The sequence below is a fragment of the Lytechinus variegatus genome, chromosome 5, assembly GCF_018143015.1.
Source record: "Lytechinus variegatus isolate NC3 chromosome 5, Lvar_3.0, whole genome shotgun sequence".
Lineage (NCBI taxonomy): Eukaryota > Metazoa > Echinodermata > Echinoidea > Temnopleuroida > Toxopneustidae > Lytechinus > Lytechinus variegatus.
In genome coordinates this window covers 33669995-33688682 of record NC_054744.1, presented here as the reverse complement: position 1 = coordinate 33688682, position 18688 = coordinate 33669995, and the positions used below count along the sequence as shown (strand labels likewise).

The 18688-nt window shown below is 36.3% G+C and overlaps 1 protein-coding gene across 2 annotated transcripts in view; it reads left to right on the top strand.

The window, feature by feature from the left end:
- The first annotated feature begins 2267 nt into the window (after positions 1–2267).
- The window catches only part of LOC121415969 (arrestin domain-containing protein 3-like), a 50181-nt gene continuing 33760 nt past the window's right edge, over positions 2268–18688 (top strand). The window contains exons 1-3 of one of the 2 annotated variants that reach the window (XM_041609381.1): positions 2268–2326; positions 10957–11100; positions 15152–16512. In XM_041609381.1, coding sequence (XP_041465315.1) covers positions 16363–16512 — 150 coding nt within the window. In that variant the 5' untranslated portion in view covers positions 2268–2326; positions 10957–11100; positions 15152–16362. Of the gene's footprint in view, positions 2327–10854; positions 11101–15151; positions 16513–18688 lie in introns of those variants that run through there. The other variant, XM_041609380.1, reaches the window with a different exon arrangement.

The window sequence follows — 18688 nt, the reverse complement described above, 5'->3', positions numbered from 1 at the left end:
GAGCAGAAATTTTTGATACACGTTTTGAACTGATCGAAAGGGTAGGCCTACCTGTTAAAGACTGCTTGCAGTTAGCCATGAAGACGTTACATATTTCAACAATCAAATAATGCGAGTGCGAAGCGCGAGCTGAATTTTTTTTGTATTTTAATTCTACATCATAAAGAATGGAAAATCTTAATCAATTTTTGTAATCGCGAACAGGATAGCTATAACTAAACGATTGATGCGAGCACGAAGCGCGGGCTGAAAAAGTAGATTTAGACCTAGAAAGGGACACTCTATTCATGGTTTGTAAATCATGAAAATGATGAGGAAGAGGAGATCTTCCTACATTAATAATGCGAGCGCAAAGCGCGAGCAGAAAATGTTTGTATACGTTTTAAACTGACCGAAAGTGCCTTTTAAGGACTTAGTCATGAAGACGTCACATATTTCAAAAATCAAATAATGCGAGCGCGAAGCGCGAGCTGAAAATTTTTGACATTTTTACATAAAGAATGAAAAATTTTCATCAATTTTTGTAATCGTGAACAGGATAGCTATATAACTAAACAATTCATGCGAGCGCGAAGCGCGAGCGGAAAAAATCGAGATTTAGACCTAGAACGGGATACTCTATTCATGTTTTGTAAATCATGAAAAGAATGAAAAAGAGGGGATCTTCCTACATTTATAATTCGAGCACAAAGGGCGAGCAGAATTTTGTTGATATTGTGATCTGAAACTGGATAACTGAATGAGCATGCAAACGCGCGTTTAAGATTTAGACCTAGAATCTATTCTAAAGACATCTTTCATCATGAAAATAAAACCGAGCACGAAGCGCGAGCTTAAAATATTTCACATTCCGATCTCAAAAAGGAATCAATTTCAGATTTATATTTAAAGCACTTTTGTAGGAAAATTGTAAGGTGGATATAAATCGCACTTGATAAAGAGCTGATATTTTTCATCATTATTACTTTGAGACATAGGACCGGGACATCCTTAGGACACGCTATCATAATTATGAACACCATGAATATGATGACTATCTTCCAATTCCTCTTACTAAGCGCGAGATTAAAGGGAAAATTGGAATATTGAATTGATATCTTATTTTATTTATTTATAATGAGGGCGCGTAATCTGATGATATTATGGCCTGAACACTGTACATTTCAAGCACTTTTTTTATCATGATTAGGATCATCAGGATTCAGTGATATATTTTTTAACCATTAATGCGAGCGCAAATCGCGAGCCGATACTGTTATGAAAAGGGGATATTAAGTAGTTTGTTATATAATCAATATTGAGACACACATAACCCTCCAATCAAAATGCAAGCATGACAGCGCTAGTTGATACGTTTTGACAATCAGACCTGAAAAGGGATATTTTGAAAACTTTATGGAATACATGAAAATAGTATAGGGATAAAACAAAATTTGCGAGCGCGCAGTGCGAGAAGAAAATGTTATCATTCAGACCAAAATAGGGGGTGACATTTTTACAGAGCACTTTTTAAAATAAAAGTTTTTAAATTACACAAAATAGTGAAAGTTCGATTTCCGAGGAGAAATATGTTTTGTATATTGACTTCCAAACTTGATATTTATGTTAAGCTTCATGTTGAACAAAATATGTGAATCACCTAACAGGCAATGCGAGCGCGAAGCACGAGCGAAAATTTTATATAGTGACATGATTTTTTTTCCAAGTCTTCCTCTCATATTATTTTATTCACACGTCTTCCTCCTCTTCTTTTTTCTCCTTTCTTTTCCTTCCCTTTTCTTTCCTTTCCTTCTTTCCTTCCTTTTTTTTGCTCCGCCAATGGGGGGGGGGGTGAATTGTGCTTATATTTTAGCAAGGGGAGGACTGGGGGCTGGGATTGGGACCGAGGGGTCATTATGGCGCAACAAAAACACTTAGTAGCAATTTTGAATGAATATTTTTAACAGAAATATGGCGATAATGGAGCAATATAAATGTTGTGGATCATCATCATCATTTTGATGTATTACTTAGTATGGAAATGCATAGAAGGGTCCAGGGGGCCGGCGGGGCCCGGCCCCCCATTGGCGGAGCAAAAAAAAAGAAAGGAAAGAACACTCAAAACCTCAAACGTCACAAATATAAATAATTATAATGCCTTTAACTTAAGATGGCGCTAGACCACAAACAAAAGTAGTACGATACTAGCTAGCTCGTAATTCACGTATCAATTTTTCATCCTAAAAAAATAGAGAACATCATAGCATCCTACTAATACTACATGTAGCAGGTATCCGCGCCAGCTAGCCGCTGTCCATCTTCCCGGAAGGTAAATACCGATCAAAGTGTGAGTAGAACTACATAATCGATTGCGTTTTCATCATCATTTCCACAAGAAAATTCTGAAATGCTGGTTTTGCATCCTAAGTGTTACTTTTGATCGATAAATGCCCCATCGGGTCCTATCACTGCACTCTGACTGTCTTACTTTCTGAATTGGCCCAGGCCATAGAGTTAAATACGTACTAAACATAACTCTATGGCCCAGGCGGCCCAGTTGCGCTGCCGGGTCTCTTCCAATTTGCCTGCCGTACCGTTACGTGAGCAACTGCTTGCCACCCCGGCCGAAGAGGTATCGACTCCGCTCCGACTCCCTGCCTGCGCCTGGTCCTGTCTCTCGTTCTTGTTCATGACTTTAATCTAGCATTAGTCATTCTCACTTTGTTTTTGTTTAATGTCTAACAAGAAATATCTAACATATTTTTTCTTTTTAGTGATTATCGTGCATTCTTGCGATATTTTTTTCATGTTGCCCTTTTTTTTGTTCTATTTCTAGGCCTAGAATGGCTAGATTCTAAATTTTTAGGAACGAATTGTCGAATAATAGTAGAAGTAGGCCTACATGTGACGTATGTCTAAGACTGTTGACCTTGATTTTTGTGTGAAAAACTTGTTTTTAAAAGACCTTTTTTTTCTATTTATTTGTTTGCTTTTCAATTTTTTTGGTGGACGAAAATCACAAAATGTATAATATAAATTGGGTGAAAACACTTTTTTTGCTTGTCAAATTTTCCTCGGGGAAAATGTGCCCCCCATTTTGGAAAATCCTGGATCCTCCCCTGATCTACTAGAACTAAAAAAAAACATTTCTAGACCATCTATTTTGAGGAGTTTTTAAAGTATACATTTCTTATTATTTTTTTCCCTTTTTACACACAAGCCAAGGAGGTGTACTAAAGATCTAGTAGATGTCTAGATCTAAACCCCTCAAAAAAGTTTGGAAATCTGTGTTTGGCCAATTCTGCCAACTCCCAATTTTACAAAATTTTACACAATACATATTTTACATCATTGAAAAGATCATTTTAATTCTCCGTAAAAAGATACATGTACCATGCTTGTTATGATCATGCCATCACGAAAAGAGCAGGATTCAAAAGTGTTGGATAAGGTCTGAAATGAAAAGCTGCAAAACAAGTAAAAAAAGTTTGGAAATCTGAGTTTGGCCATTAATTTCTCCCAACTTCCCATTTAGCACAATATTTGATATGATTCAAAAGATCATTTAATTCTCTTTAAAATGATACCATGCTGCTTATGATAATGCCATCACGAAAAGAGCAGGATTCAAAAGTGATGGATGAAGTCTGAATTGAAAAGCTGCGAAACGAGCAAAAATAGTCATGAAGGGTCAGTACAGAACATGATTCTTTTGTCTGTGTCAATAGAGATGAAAATCCATTCAAATCTAGCCCCTGCTTCTGTAGTGATGGTTCTGTGAGATAACATGGTTTGAGTCGTGGTTTGAAATGTTTGTTAAGTGTTTGCTTGTGCAGAGGTGTGTTTGATTCCATGTTAATGTTAATGATGATGTTAAGGTGCATGAAAACAATTTAAAGAAACCGCTGAGAAACTCACTCATCACCACTGAAAAAAGAACAGTGACTTTCAATATTGTGCCATTTTGCAACTTTTGAATTTTGACCTTGCCCCACATTTCAAGGCATTGCACCTCTATGTGATCCATGATCATATCATGTAGGGTATCATTTTAAAGATAATTAAATGATCTATTCATGACATTGATATCAATAACACATTGATATAACCGAGGATTTTTGATCGATCAAAGTCAGATTTCCAAACTTTTTATGAGGAGTTTAGATATAGATTTTACTCCTAAAATTGCAGTCAAGTGGAAAAATCAACGAAACAGATACACTTTCAGTCTACTTGTGACAAGGCCTGGTGGCCTAGCCTGTTAAAAAATAAATGTAAAAAGATTTTGTTTTGTTGTTGATGTTGTTTGATTGAGTTTTATGACATTGAATATCAAGATGATGTTGTTTAGGTTTATGGTGTTCATTCTATTCTACATAAAATAAAATATATGCCTTTTCTGATTATTTTCTTTTCTTTGCTGGGGAAGGGTACTTTCCAAGAAAGCAAAGCAAGCAAAAAAGTCAAAACCATTATATTCAGGTTCATGCACAAAGTTTGTACATGTACATGTATGTTATAAAGAAAAAATATATTCCTTTCATATCTCTTTTCTATGATACTCTTGAAGCATTTCAGGGACCTAGTCTATACATGTACATGTTTCCAGTATAATTCACACCAAAGTTTTGAATCTCTGAGTTTGGACCGGCCCTTGATTATTTAATGTAATTTTGATGTAGTGATGAGCCAAAAAAAGTTCCAAATTGTAATGTTAATGTGACAACTGTATTTGTATAGAGATCTACTGAACTTTGATCTCCAGATGTTTTTTTGTAAGACAGGCAAAATTAAAAGAGTTGGTTGTTACAAAAATGAATTTATATTTTGTTTAGTGGTTTATTAAAGGGGGAGTGAACTGTGTGTGGTCACTCATTGACTGTGTGTTATAAATACCTACATGTATACGTTTCAGATATCTACAGAGAATAAATTGACCTATAATTGTATTTGTATAGAGAAACTAAAAATGTCCTGAGAGGAAAAGTAATTGCTTTGCTACTTGGTAACATAATTATTGCAGTATAAGTGTATTAAGTAGTTAAGTAGCATGTTATCGTTCAAGTACAAGTGTATGTTACTAGACTACACTACTAACACTAGCATTATGGGTCAGGATACTAGCTAGGTACAGGTATGAGTAGTTTAGGACTCGAGATGGCACTATTGCTTTGTGTCTGCTTTAATTCTCCTTTAGATAATGAGTAAAGACATAGGTAATTTATAATTACTCAAAACGAAAACAAAGAAAGGCCGTCTTATTTTATAACCAAAGTTTGAATGGGGAATTGGTGCTGGAAAACAGTGAGTCTTTGCTTGTTTTGAAGTCAATTTGAGGGAGAAAAACGATAACATTATAAAAGGAATGTATTAAAGGTCAAGTCCACGCCAGAAAAATGTTGCTTTGAATCAATAGAGAAAAATCAAACACGCATAACACTTAAAATTTCATAAAAATCGGATGTAAAATATTGAGAAAGTTATGACATTTTATTTTTATTAAAACAAAAGTTTCTATTCTATTGGTTTAAGTCTGTCCCAAACAAGCAGTTCCTTTCATTGCTTCTTTCCAATGTCAGCAGGCCTGCTTGTTATCTCCCTTCATTCTTGTCCATAATTTACAACAAGAATACATGCCTCGTCATGACCATGTGCAGTATAATAAGGGACCGAAGCCACATTGCGCTTTTCTATCTCTTGCCAATAATTTTCTGATTCATGTTTTCTATTTTTAAACTGTCTTCTCCTTTCATTTTCTTGGTTAACCTCGACAGGAGTAAAAAAATCCCATGGATCTGTAAAAGTTTTTTTTAGTGCATGATGACAGGATCATCAACTTGTACACAATATACACCGGTAATGCCATGTACATGTAGCTGTATGCTGTAAACACCTATACATGAATAACAAGTATGAACAGAAGACCATGATTTGGATGGATTATCATATTGAGAGAAAAACAAAATCAGCCTTTCCACTTCTCCAACTCAACTGTCAAATTAGTAATAAAGAAAAAGGTCATGACAAAGAACCAAAATTATTTGGTTGGGTTTTGTGAGAACCTCTATGGGTATATATTTTGCTCATTTAAAGTTTGAGAGAAATGAAAAAAATTCATACCTCCTCTTTAAATCATGGACCTGTCTTTGAAATCAATTAAGTATCCAGGAATGTACAATGTTACCAACTTTCCTTTTATGTCATTCAGTATTATTTTCTGTCAGGGCTTGTTGCATTCATTGTAGCTGCTGGTGTCTCTGACCAGTTCAAGGGCTTGTCTCGTTTCCTTTTGGAAACGCATCACAGTGAATACTTCCTCATGCCCGTTTCCACTCTACCAATAGGTGCAGGCCTTTCAATAGGCAGGGAGAACAACAGAAAAAAACATTTACCGGTACACAGGGGGACGGGGCAATTTCATGTAAGAAAAAACAAACAAACTCATCTTTCATATACATGAAATCAGTGACATTGAAGAAAATGTATCATTTGAGAGTGTAGTACTGAACATTTATACCGTGTTTACACAGTGACACGGCTCGGGGGTTCGACACGCGAGCCGTGCTCAACACGGCAATTTTATGCTGTGTAAACGCGATCAGTGTGATCCGCGAGCCGTGTCGAACACGGCTTTTTCGATCCGCCAAAATCGTAGGTTTCAACCCGCGAGCCGAGTCAGACTCGGCAATTTTTTCGTGTGTAAACAGAAAGCCGTGTCGAACTCTCTTGACCTATAGGTCACTGCGCGCGCTTTCACTTTTGGCATTGTTGTTGTTCGCACGGACAAGATTCGATTCCGGCGGTGAATTTCCCGCCTTTAATTTGCGACGTCATAATTCTTCTTCCGTTCGAGATCCGCGAGCCGTGTTGAACTCGCCTTTTTATATGTACGTATAAACGCGATCTCTGATCCCTTCTTCGCAGTGTTCAACCCGGCTCGCGGATTCAACACGCGAGCCGAGTCAATGTGTAAACACGGTATATGAGAGGGTTTCTTTATTATAAAGCATTTCAGTGACCCCGTGATGGTGTTTGGATCACTGAACAACATGGAAAAAGGAAAAACAAAAGCCAAAACGGGAAAAGTAATGAAAATAAATTGGTGGATCTGTAGTTTATTCCAACTTCTCATCGTGGCAAATTTATAAGTATTTGCTTGCATATCAACATTGCTTCAAGGAAGTAAAATTGAAAAGTTGTTTTTTTTAAATTGCAATTTTTTAAAGCTCTTTCATTTCAGTGAGAAATCAAATGAGCCAGATTCATGGACATGTATGAAAAAAGAAACTCGTCTTTGATATCAGAATATAAGGAAAATATGAAATCAGTGACATTGAAAAAAACTGTATCATTTGAAAGGACAGTACTTACTGAACATCTTGAGAAGGTTACTTCATTAAAGTATGTCAGTGACCACTTGATTGTGTTTTGATCACTGAACAACATGAAAAAAAAGGAAAAACAAAAGTAAAAAAGGAAAAGGAGTACAAATAAATTGGCAGATCTGTAGTTCATTCCAACTTCATATTGTGGCAAATTTTAAAGAGTGTTTGCTTGCATATAAAATATCAACATTTCTTCAAGGAAGCATAATTTTTTTAAATGGAAATATATATTTTTATTCCCAAGTACATGTACATGTAGGTGGACCTTATTAATTGGAAGTAGACAGAAACAGATTATGGAATGCACTGTACATAGAGTAATTACTGAGACCATTAATGTTCTCATTCTCTTTCAATTATTGTTATGCAAAGAAAATAGTATGCATGATCTAATTTTAATTCAACAGAGTGTAAAATTAAAATACCAATTAGTTGTATGTTTTCATTGTCACTTTAATATTTTTCTCATCAAAAATATTTTGAAACTTTCAAGTAAACAAACAAAATAGATAGGTCTAACGGTCAGAAAAGAGCAGAAGTGGTTGGGTGGCAGCTCAATATTCTCAAAAGAAATGATCTCCCAATGTCACCATATCATGACTTTATATGCACTGCACAATTTTTGAAAAAAAAATACATTGATATTAATTCCCACGGTTGAAGTTCTATTTATATGAGAAATGGCTTTCACCAAACATGGGTGACTAATATGTGTCATGAATGACTAAAAGTTTGGAGAACTCCCCCTTTACCTGGGGTACATCTATAGGAAACAGGTCATATTGTAGATCCTTTAGATTCACTCACTGTTCAGATGGTAACATGTGCATGAATTAGACTGATCAAAATCTCAAGTTCAATTTGATTGACAGCGCGGGTTCACATCCTTTGTTGTGGTTTTGTTTTACTGAAAGGGGAAGTTCACCGTGATAACAAAATGTATATTGTATTATTAGCAGATAAAATGAAGAAAAAATATATTGACCAGTTTTGAGGGAAACTGATAAAAGTTATCAATTGGATTTTTTAAAAATTATGACAGTATATGTTATTGTTAGCAATTTTCCTTGATATCATGTATAAGATCAATGAAATTTCATTTTCTAAAAGATTGAAGAAAAAATTATTGAACAGGTCTTCATTATATCAACAGATAAATCATTTCATACCCACTCCTAAAAAAAAAACAGTCATCATGAAGCATTAAAAACTTGAAATACATGCATTATTACATATTGTACAATGCCTACTTAGTTTGTTGTACGCGAGCAAATGGGAGGCTGACTTCGTACCGTTGCACAAAAGAAGTACCATCCAAAATGTACCGTTGCACGGCTTTAGGAGATGACGTCACAATTCGAATTAATTCATTGCGCTCAGTAAAAGTGAAGGCGCAATACGCGTATTATAAAGCCTGCTGGCTAAATGCGCAATGCTGCCCAAGGTCGTGCGCTTGTGGGATTTTGCTTTCATAGATTACTGCAGGGGAAAACTCTTGTTTTATATTTTCGCTAAATTCCGAGGCGTTGTACAACACAAATAGCGAACATTCTTATTCATGCAATGGTGCAAGATTTCGCATTCGGTGAAAGAAACGCTCTATTCAACTTGGCTAACGCCTCGTTGAATAGAGCATTTTTCTTTCACCTCATGCAAAATCTTGCACCATCACACTCATGCCTATTCGCTATTTGTATACCATTTGGCGGGATAGCTGATTGCATGGCAGGTGTTTATCACAAATCAGAAACTTACAATTCTAATAACATTTTAAATCTTTGATGGATTTTCCTTAAACCTTCACCAGTATTTGTCATTATTTTTCCTGGTATTAAAAAAAAAACTTTCATCAGGGTGAACTCCATTAAATTTCTACTTTCCTAGAAAGATCTATCAACACTATCATTTTTCTGTTGATCTTAATAGGTCCATGGTAGAGCTCTATGAACTTCCAAGTTCATAATACACTTTTATTTCATGACTATAGTATTTTTATAATCTAGAGCCTACATTTTTTGTAGTTTGCTTTCTTGCATTTTAAAACTTTCTTTCTTGCTTTCTTGTCTTGTGTTTTTTGTAATCTACATTTTGTGTACATGTATTTACTTGCTTTCTTGCCTTTTTTTTTTAGTTTTCAAGTAAAAGTGTTCCCTCATTGAAACTGCAATTATTCAAGATGAGAAGGTGTTGTATATTAAAGTTTACTTTTGAAAGTGAAGCTGCAAGTGGGTTGTTATGTGTTTTTGTTGGGGACTGGAGTTCGGGGGAAAGCACTGCCCCCAGTGGCGAGATAAATTGTCAGCACTGATTCACCCCCCCCCCGCCCGGAAATAATCCCATCTTCTCTGATGTCTTTCCTTTTTAAATATCGCTAGCTTTTATAATTATCCTTTATAAAAAAGATAATACAATGGAAAAAAAACTATTTTTATTGGGGTTATAAAGCACATACACTTTATTTAAGGACACACCTGACACATGAAAGTAATTGATAGCTACTTGGGATAGTTGTCTGTGACATTTACAGGGATGAATGTGATGAGAGGTTGGCTGTCCTTTATACAGTATTAAGAGGTGGGGCTCCAGCAATGTTGTGAAGGGTAGACCTGCAGTGATATATTCATTTTTCTGTTCGTCTTTTTAATAGCTCAGGGGAGGGAAGGGGATCCTCCTTTTATAATCTGGTAATGTATGCACAGGGTAAACTTTTTTTTCTATGGAACCCAAACTTGGATTTTGAATTAAATTTTGATCAGATTTTGAATTTTTTACTGATTGTACTTTAAGTATTTTTATGTGAAATAATAAAAAGGTTATTAAAGTTCAAATAATGATAAAGATTATGTATATCTAGGTCCCTTTATAGCGGAGTTATACTCTGCTGCGCTTGAGTTATAGGCCTACTTGGTGTCGCCTGGCTGTAGGTAGCCGCCATATCGGCGTTAAAGCATTCAAAGAATCAATTAAACTGAGTACCTATACACATGTACATGTAGATGTACCTTTATTTGTTGTTTCCTTTGTCTTGTCATGGAGGATTTATTTCCATGAGTTAATATACAGCAAACAAACACTCTTTTGTTTGGCCTGTAGGCTATTTTGGCTTCACTCATGTACATGTGGATCTAGACCTGTGATCGAAAAATATTATAAACAAAAATTTAACTGATTTTGATATGTCCCCTTTAAACCATCTCCATAGAGTAAGCTCCCCCTCCCATTTTTTTTATATTCTTCTCCCCCTAGGTAATCTGCATATACACGTATATATCTGTAAAGTGCCCATGGTACGTGTACATCTATTACGAGAACCCTAGAGCTGATTGTCTCTGGGCTGGTGATTGATTAGTGGGGATGTGCCTGCTCTCCTTTTAGGCAGGAAGCAATAAGCCACCCTGTGGCGAGTGCGGTGTGTGAGCCACTCCACTATTAAAAGAACCAAGAGTTTGAACTATTGTCACACCGCTGTCATATTAATAGTTGAGACCATTCACCATTTTGATACTGATGGTGTTGGTGATGTGGAGGCTTGTGTCTGTAGAGTCAGTGGAGTTTCATTCATTGTTAATATTTCTGTTTACTCCTGATGCAGGTGTACATTAAACCTTCTCCTTCTGTGTAGTATGCCTGCTTTCTTCAATCTTGAAGATCCTAGCAGAACGAGGGATATATGAGGGATATTCATTATTTCTTGCATCCATGGGCATATATTTCTGCAGGACTTGCAGGCCTACAGGTAAGTTTTTTTTAAATACCCCAAATTTGTATTTCATGAAGGCCAAGTTGTTCCAAAGTGGCAGTTTCTGAACTCTTGTCTCTTTCCTGCTAGCTGCCAGTATTAGTTTTTATTCCAATAAATACTCTTCACTTTCTTTTAGAAATGTGTCTTCTTGAGATTTATACATACGGTGTATCCGTTATGGAATGACAGAGTGCATCATAAAGATTTAGGTGTGACTAAGACCGTTCTTACTACCTTCTTAAACTAGTTTAACTTGTAATGAGTACGGTCGAAGCGATCTTCTAATCTGTTCATAAAACCACCTTGCGATGTAGATTTCAAGATTGCTTTGCCTCGTTAAACTGGTTTTAGCGTGAGGACACAACACTTCTTTGGGAAGCGATCTTCGCACATTTCAAGCGCGCTACTCTACACACTGTGTGTAGAATGCTTATGAAACGTGTCACCCCACTGGAGCGTTCCCATAGCAACAAGATCACTTTATGTGAAGTGATTTTGAAAACCACTTTCAGGGTTATCAAATGGGAATGGTAACGAAGCGATCTTTTAAACCGGTTTCCTCCGCCGTTTTCCAGTATCAGTCTTTGAAAGCGTTATGATCTAATGGTGTCTTAAAGTCACATTTAAATTCTCAGTTGCAGACATTAATGTACATTAGTGGCGGACTGTATAAAAGACATCACCGCATTGGTCAAATAATGCCATTAGAAGACTATGTACAAGTATTTATCAGTTAAAGATTGCATGTTGCATATCAGTGCTTGTTGAAATTTAAAGGAGAATGAAACCTTTGGAACAAGATAGCTTGTGTGTAAACAGAAAATCAAAGAAACAGATCAATTAAATTTTGAGAAAAATAGGACAAATAATGAGAAAGTTATAAGCATTTGAATATTGCAATCACTAATGCCAGAGCAACCAAATAGGAACAAGATAGCTTGTGTGTAAACAGAAAATCAAAGAAACAGATCAATTAAATTTTGAGAAAAATAGGACAAATAATGAGAAAGTTATAAGCATTTGAATATTGCAATCACTAATGCCAGAGCAACCAAGTCTCACGCATTATGCGTGAGACTCAAGCATTTTGGACTTTTGTTCATCCCCTCAAATCTCTGTTTCACGCAACTATCAAAGCCTACATATATCCCCATATACATTGTACACAATGTCTGTGATCTCACTCAGATTCACAGAAAATCTCACGCATAGCTGGTCTTTGAACTTGGCATCTCTGTAATGCTATGGAGATCCTCACATCGGCAATGCAACAAAGATGTGTGATGTCACTTGTGAACAACTCTCTTAATTACTTTCGTATATATTTCATTTACATGTAAACTGCCTCTTTTATCACATTAGATCATGTGTTCTTTCTATAGGAGGGCTTGTAGAGCAGACTTTCAGAGAATACATCATGGATATAAAAGAGTTTGTATCACCATAAGAAAAAGCAAAAAGAGACATTTTTAGGGTATTTTGTAGTCCATCAAAGGGAAAGTTGTTCACATGTGACATCACACATCCTTGTCGCATTGCTAATAAGAGGATCTCCATGGCATAGTGATTGTAACATTCAAATGCTCATAATTTTTCATTATTTGTCTGATTTTTCTTAAACTTTCTTTGTTCTTATTCTTTGATTTGTCTGCTTTGAGGCAAGCCTACTTGTTCCAAAGGTTTTATTCCCCTTTTAGCATGACCCTAGGGGGTGTTGCAAGAAAATATTTGCAATCAATTGCAATTGTTCTGTAGCAATTTTGCAATTAATAGGTCAATTTTAGCTGGACAAAATCAGATAACACTCTTTGTTTCAAGAAGCAGATTATCACCAGTTGCAAATTTGCAATTAATTGTTGAATACATGTATATGATTGATTAAGAGATAAAAATAGATATGCGATTGATCGCAAGTTTCTTGCAATGCCCTATAAGTCACACTTCAGTCTTTGTGAAACACCCCCAGAATTTGAGCTCTCTCATTCAAAGGATGATTCAACCTTGATATTGTGGGCTGGCCTAAATTTTGGTACTTGATCTCAGTTGGCACAGAATATTGAAAGGGAAATACCCTTTCTTTATTTCATAACAATAGCTCAGTACATGTATGTATTCAGAGGAACTATCTTTGTGAATAACAGTCAAAACACCAACCACATTCTTTTGATGGCAGGTAGAGTGTACCTGTTGCGAAAATGTACACATTACAGTGCACGATGTGTACATCTTTTTTTTTTACCTGAACACATTAAAGCCCGGGGGGGGGGGGAGTTGGGGGGCACTCAAATGATTTTTTGATGGGGGTGTGCCTCACGAAACTCTGGAATGGGGGTCTAAGGAACTGACTAAAAGGGTAAAATACGGGGTCTTGGGAACTAAATATATACCGAGCGGTGTGAAAAACATGGTCTACAGAATGGGATCGCGGTACTGCAATTACGTTGCACCATAGCGCTGTGCACTATAGCACTCGCCGTACATGTAGTTATCATGTAGGGAGTTACGAAGCCGTACATGCACCTCTCACATGCGGTGCTTGCGCTGGAAATTTTGGTAGGGCTGGGGAACTGAGATGTCTCGTGACGGTGGTCTTGCGAGCTGGGCTGGGCTGCTTCTGAACTGAACTTTTGTCATTCGGAGTATCTACATGTAAATGGCACGTCCCCGTACCACCAATATATGAGTGCCCCCCCATACTGTCAGAAAACAACATTTGCAGAGAGAATTGATGTGGACATTGTATATTTAACCTTTTTAATGATATCGCAAGATGAATCGAAAATAAAACTGTGCATGTATGCAGGTGTATGTACATGTATGCTCATGCATGAAATAAGTTTTGATTATAACGTTATCTGTTGTGTTTATGATTTAATCTTGCTTTCATTTTTCAATTGACGCTTCAAAATTTTATACCCTGGAGCTTCCCTTTATTACTGTACAGACTGTGTAAGTTTAAATATGGGTTTAAATACATTTTGGTTACAACATATTGATTAAAAACACATTTTTTTTCCAGAGCTAGAACCTGCATTTATATTTAAATAGATCTATGCTATCACACTTTTGCAATCATCCCAGAGTTGAATGGCTGAACTTTCTTTGTGTTTATTTTTCTTTGATGCTGTCTCTAGAAGATATTCATTTTAAGATTCACCAATTCATTTTTTGATGGTATGAACACAGTGAAAGTCATGTACATGGAATAAATCATTCATAACCCCATCAGGCGAGAAGTATTTTCTCCACTTTACAATTATTGCATGCATCCCTGCAGGATGAAATTTTTTAATGCTTACATGTGCGTGCAGTGTGAAGTTGCCAGACAATGGCACGTCACCATTAATCAATATTAATGGATTGCGTGTCAATCAAGTGAATAAACATCCAATATTTGAAGAATGCTTTTATCATGTGAACTGGCTCATTCTGAAACCGAGTCTCTCCTCACTTTCATACTAAGAAACAAAAAGTTGCTCCTGAAGCATGCACTTCCATTTTTACAAGTGTACAACTACAATTTAAAGGGCTCAGCTGTACTTAAAGTGATTGGTTAACATTGGTTTGACTTTTAAAAAATCTGAGCTAGAAGGTCATTTGTCACCTGTGTCTGTGATACAAAAATGATGCCCAGAAAAAATTGTGTTTGAAAATAATTAAAAGTGCTTAAAAAATTGAAATATAAAGTGACCGGAAACACCATCTTAATTTCATCCCATACACTTATGTGTACTATTTAGGTGTCTATAAGACGCCTATTTACAAAATCTTGGTTTGCCTTGTAGTTTTAGCTTTTCATTCCCAATAATGGTTGTTTTCAGGGTTTATTAGTTCTAATACATGCACTTGTACACATGTTTCAGCTTGGTTTGAGAATTTTGTAAAACGGCTGCTCACAAAGTTAAACAATACCTTTAAATCCAGTGGTTTGTGGTTTGAATGAAAGTTTTTATCACCTTTTATGTACATGTACAGTGTATCTTTCTACAGTATTCATGTGGTATTTTCACTGAACTCAATGGATACTTTTCCGTTTTTCACACAGGTGCTTTGGATTGCATCGTGAAATAGCCTGTTTGGTAAACGGGTGCAGGATTTGGACACTACTGGACTGATCTAATCATCTATAGTTTGAGAAAGAAAACAGTTGATATCTAATGGATTTCCAGCTAATCAAAACGTGTTGATCTGAAACTTCCCTTGATGAAGCAGACCCTCGGTGCTAGGACAGGATTAACGCCGCCGAATGAACCTTTCCTGATGACGTTTCTGGAGGATATCACTGACATTAGCGGGATTATCCTCGGAAATGCCTTCTAGTGTTCCAGTAGTCATCCATAGGGATTAACGGCTCAAAGGCGGCGAAAGTGATGCGTAGGAGAAGCTTGAACATCTTTCCAGTAGCACAGTCTGTAAAATGTCCTAAATTATAACAGCCACGACAGTATGATGTGATATGCTATCCACTTGTTCTTATCTGGTGTAAGATCATGCAATATTGCTAGTTGAATTTTTGATGAAAGGGCATTGCCTTTCACTGTTTTCCATGGATACCTGCTTCTGTTTATATCTTATCTGACACTCTATCAAAGTCAGAGAACTATGAGATTATTATGTTGCGATTATGTAGCACTTGGTGACTCAGTGTTGGTGGTGGTGGTGTTCTTAAAGGCAGTCATAGACGGAACTATTACAGCAGTTTGTATCTGAGTCGGCTCTGAGCAAACAGACGATTGTGATAGTCCCTGATTAGAATAAAGCTTTAATAGGATCACAATACATTTCAGTGTAGAGTGAGATTCTGTGATTATAATTATTAAAAAAAAAGAGAGATTCACACATGCGTTTCTTGAACTGATTTCTACATACTCGTGTTGGAACTGTTTAAGAGCTTACATGTACATATGTAATTTTGGAATCCCACACATTTCAACCCTTTTCAATTGATGAACCAGCCATCTTTGAAGATAATTCTTTTCCTGATCATTTGTCAAGAATTGAGTGAAATACTTTCCTTGACGTGTGAAAAGTGCTAGAGAACGGGACTTTGTCTCAATGCCAATGACCAGAAAGCCAAGGGTACTCCAGTCTGACTTTGCTCTAGAAGTTACCGCAATTTGATCAACAATATCTGTTTGAGACTGAAAATTTGCTTTCTTTGAACAGCTTGAGGCATTCAAAATAGGAGCATCGAACCCTCTTAAATTATCGCATGTTGTATGACAGATATTGACAGTTTTTAATAGGGACATCACAATGGGAGTCATCAAGGGTTTCTGTATACTGTTTGCCAGCGGGAAGAATGTCTTCACAGCCAAGGAGCACGTTGCAGGGGAAGTACTCATTACGCTTGCTGAACCGATGAAAGTCAAGACTGTGGAGGTCACCTTACGAGGTCATGCCAAGGTATGTAAAAAAAAGACGGTCATGCTTTTCTATTTTTTATTGTGAAGGGTAACATGATTTTCGCTCTTCAACATTTTAGAGAGAAGAAAGATGGTTAAATATTCATTGAAAAAATTAGAAGCTACCTTGCAGGTTGTGTAGTTTAGTATTTGGGGTTATAAATATGAATACTTGTGTACATGTCAAATTCAGATGTGTGCTTGATATAATTTCAACAACCACAAACAATGCCAGTATATTTGCTAAGATTCACAGAATTTAAAGTACTGTACACTGACTATACCCGTAAGAATTTACTTTCCTATTAGAACTTCAAATCAATTTTGCAGAAGCAAGGAGGCTTCATGATGAATGGTGCTTTTATTTGGTTCAGAGCAAGTCGAAAAGTGGCGCTCAAAATTTGTTTACATTTATCACTTTGCAATGACCATGACATTGCATAATTTGGTCTTATTTCAAATTTCCCTGAAAAGGACAACAGACACCCTTGCTAAAACCCTAACCCATGACAGCTGTCTGTGACATCAGCTGCGTGAACCGAGAAGCCTTGTGAAGATTTAATCTATCGCAATCATAAAATTGACTCTAAATTGGATTGGGATGTATTTCTTTATAGGGCTCCGACTGCCCCTGTATTGATCTTCTTTTGAAGGAAGCGCCGTTTAAGCAGCTTGTCTAGGCACGGCTGTTTCACTCCCATAGGCTATGTACAAAATAAGCCCTTTCAAGTACGCGCGCACGAAATCCTCGCGCGCTGCCCAGCCAGCTGATATGCTATTTCAACTTTTACACTACTCGACGATCAACTGTAAGATTTCAATTCAACATGTGTCAAAAAGTTACATTTTTGGAGGTTTGCCTTACCTTTTAAGGTTATTCCTTTCCATCGTCATATGGTATCTCCAAAATTTCACGAGAAATCACATTCCAAATTTCGAAAATCCTTATCATTTTGATGATATTCACATAAATCCTGAAAGTTCCACTCTTATTAGTGACATTTTCAGTGCAATCGCGAATGAGCCTGGCCCCTGGGACTCGCAGAGAGCGACCATTTCAGGCATAATATCTTGAAAAACACTACTCCGATTTGGTGTTCTCAACGTCTCAAAAGATATAATGTCTTGCTTAATAATATATCCGCTAGGCATCAATAACCCATCATTAGTTGTCTTTTAATTCTACTTTTGCTACCCAGTACGACTAATGCACGTCAAATACCATATACGGTCTTTGACGTTGCCAAGTTTCTTCTGGGAACTTATAACACGATCATTGTTTCATTATAAGATTTGGAAGGTGTATATTTCATGAATAAAGTAACAAATTCAAATAAAAATAAGTTTGTTAGAAGTTTTAGATATTTTTTATTAAGTTTTGTCAGAAAAATTATGACGATATGTTAAATTTACTTTATATAGATTTGAATCATTGAAATTTATAAATACCAATTGGCAATCGATCCTTCACCGCTAACGATTTACGATTTATTTGTAAACAAAACTATCTGGACGTCATCGATCACACTTTGAATGCGGAAATGGGTCTAGATCTAACGTTAGGTCCAAGACCGGACCAAACACAGCGAGACTACTTGAACAAATGTATTTGTTTTAGAGGAAAATTCTACTTGAATTATTCCATTACTCTTCTAATAATTAAAATTTGAGAGAAATGTTGCAACTAAAATGATTCACGTTCGTCTGACAGCATTTTGTGATCCTTTTTAGACTTGATCCTGGGGAGAGCCTATTTTAGAATGGGAGATCGAGTCGACGATACCAAGTACATGTACCACGAATCATGATTGATCATGGAAAAAAATTATTTCTTCTAACTAGCTGTCATCATATAAGCCGTGAGAGTACATTGGCCTATTTTTTCAATGGCATGAATTGCTTAAGTTGGCGGTCCTCTAAAAAAATAGGCAAACTCTTTCTCATTAAAAAAATGAAAAAAATAAATAACTTGTTATAGTAGCCTAAGTAGGAATATTTAAGAGGGATGGGTCAAGCTGAATGAAATGTTGATGACCCCCCCCCCAAAAAAAAACAACAGAGTCTTAGCCTCCAATTTTTGGTCGTCCCTAACCCCCCCAAAAAAAAAAATAAATAAAAAGAAATAAATGAATAAAAAAGGGTCTTTCAAAAAATTTAGTAAGGGCGGTCTTTTTTTT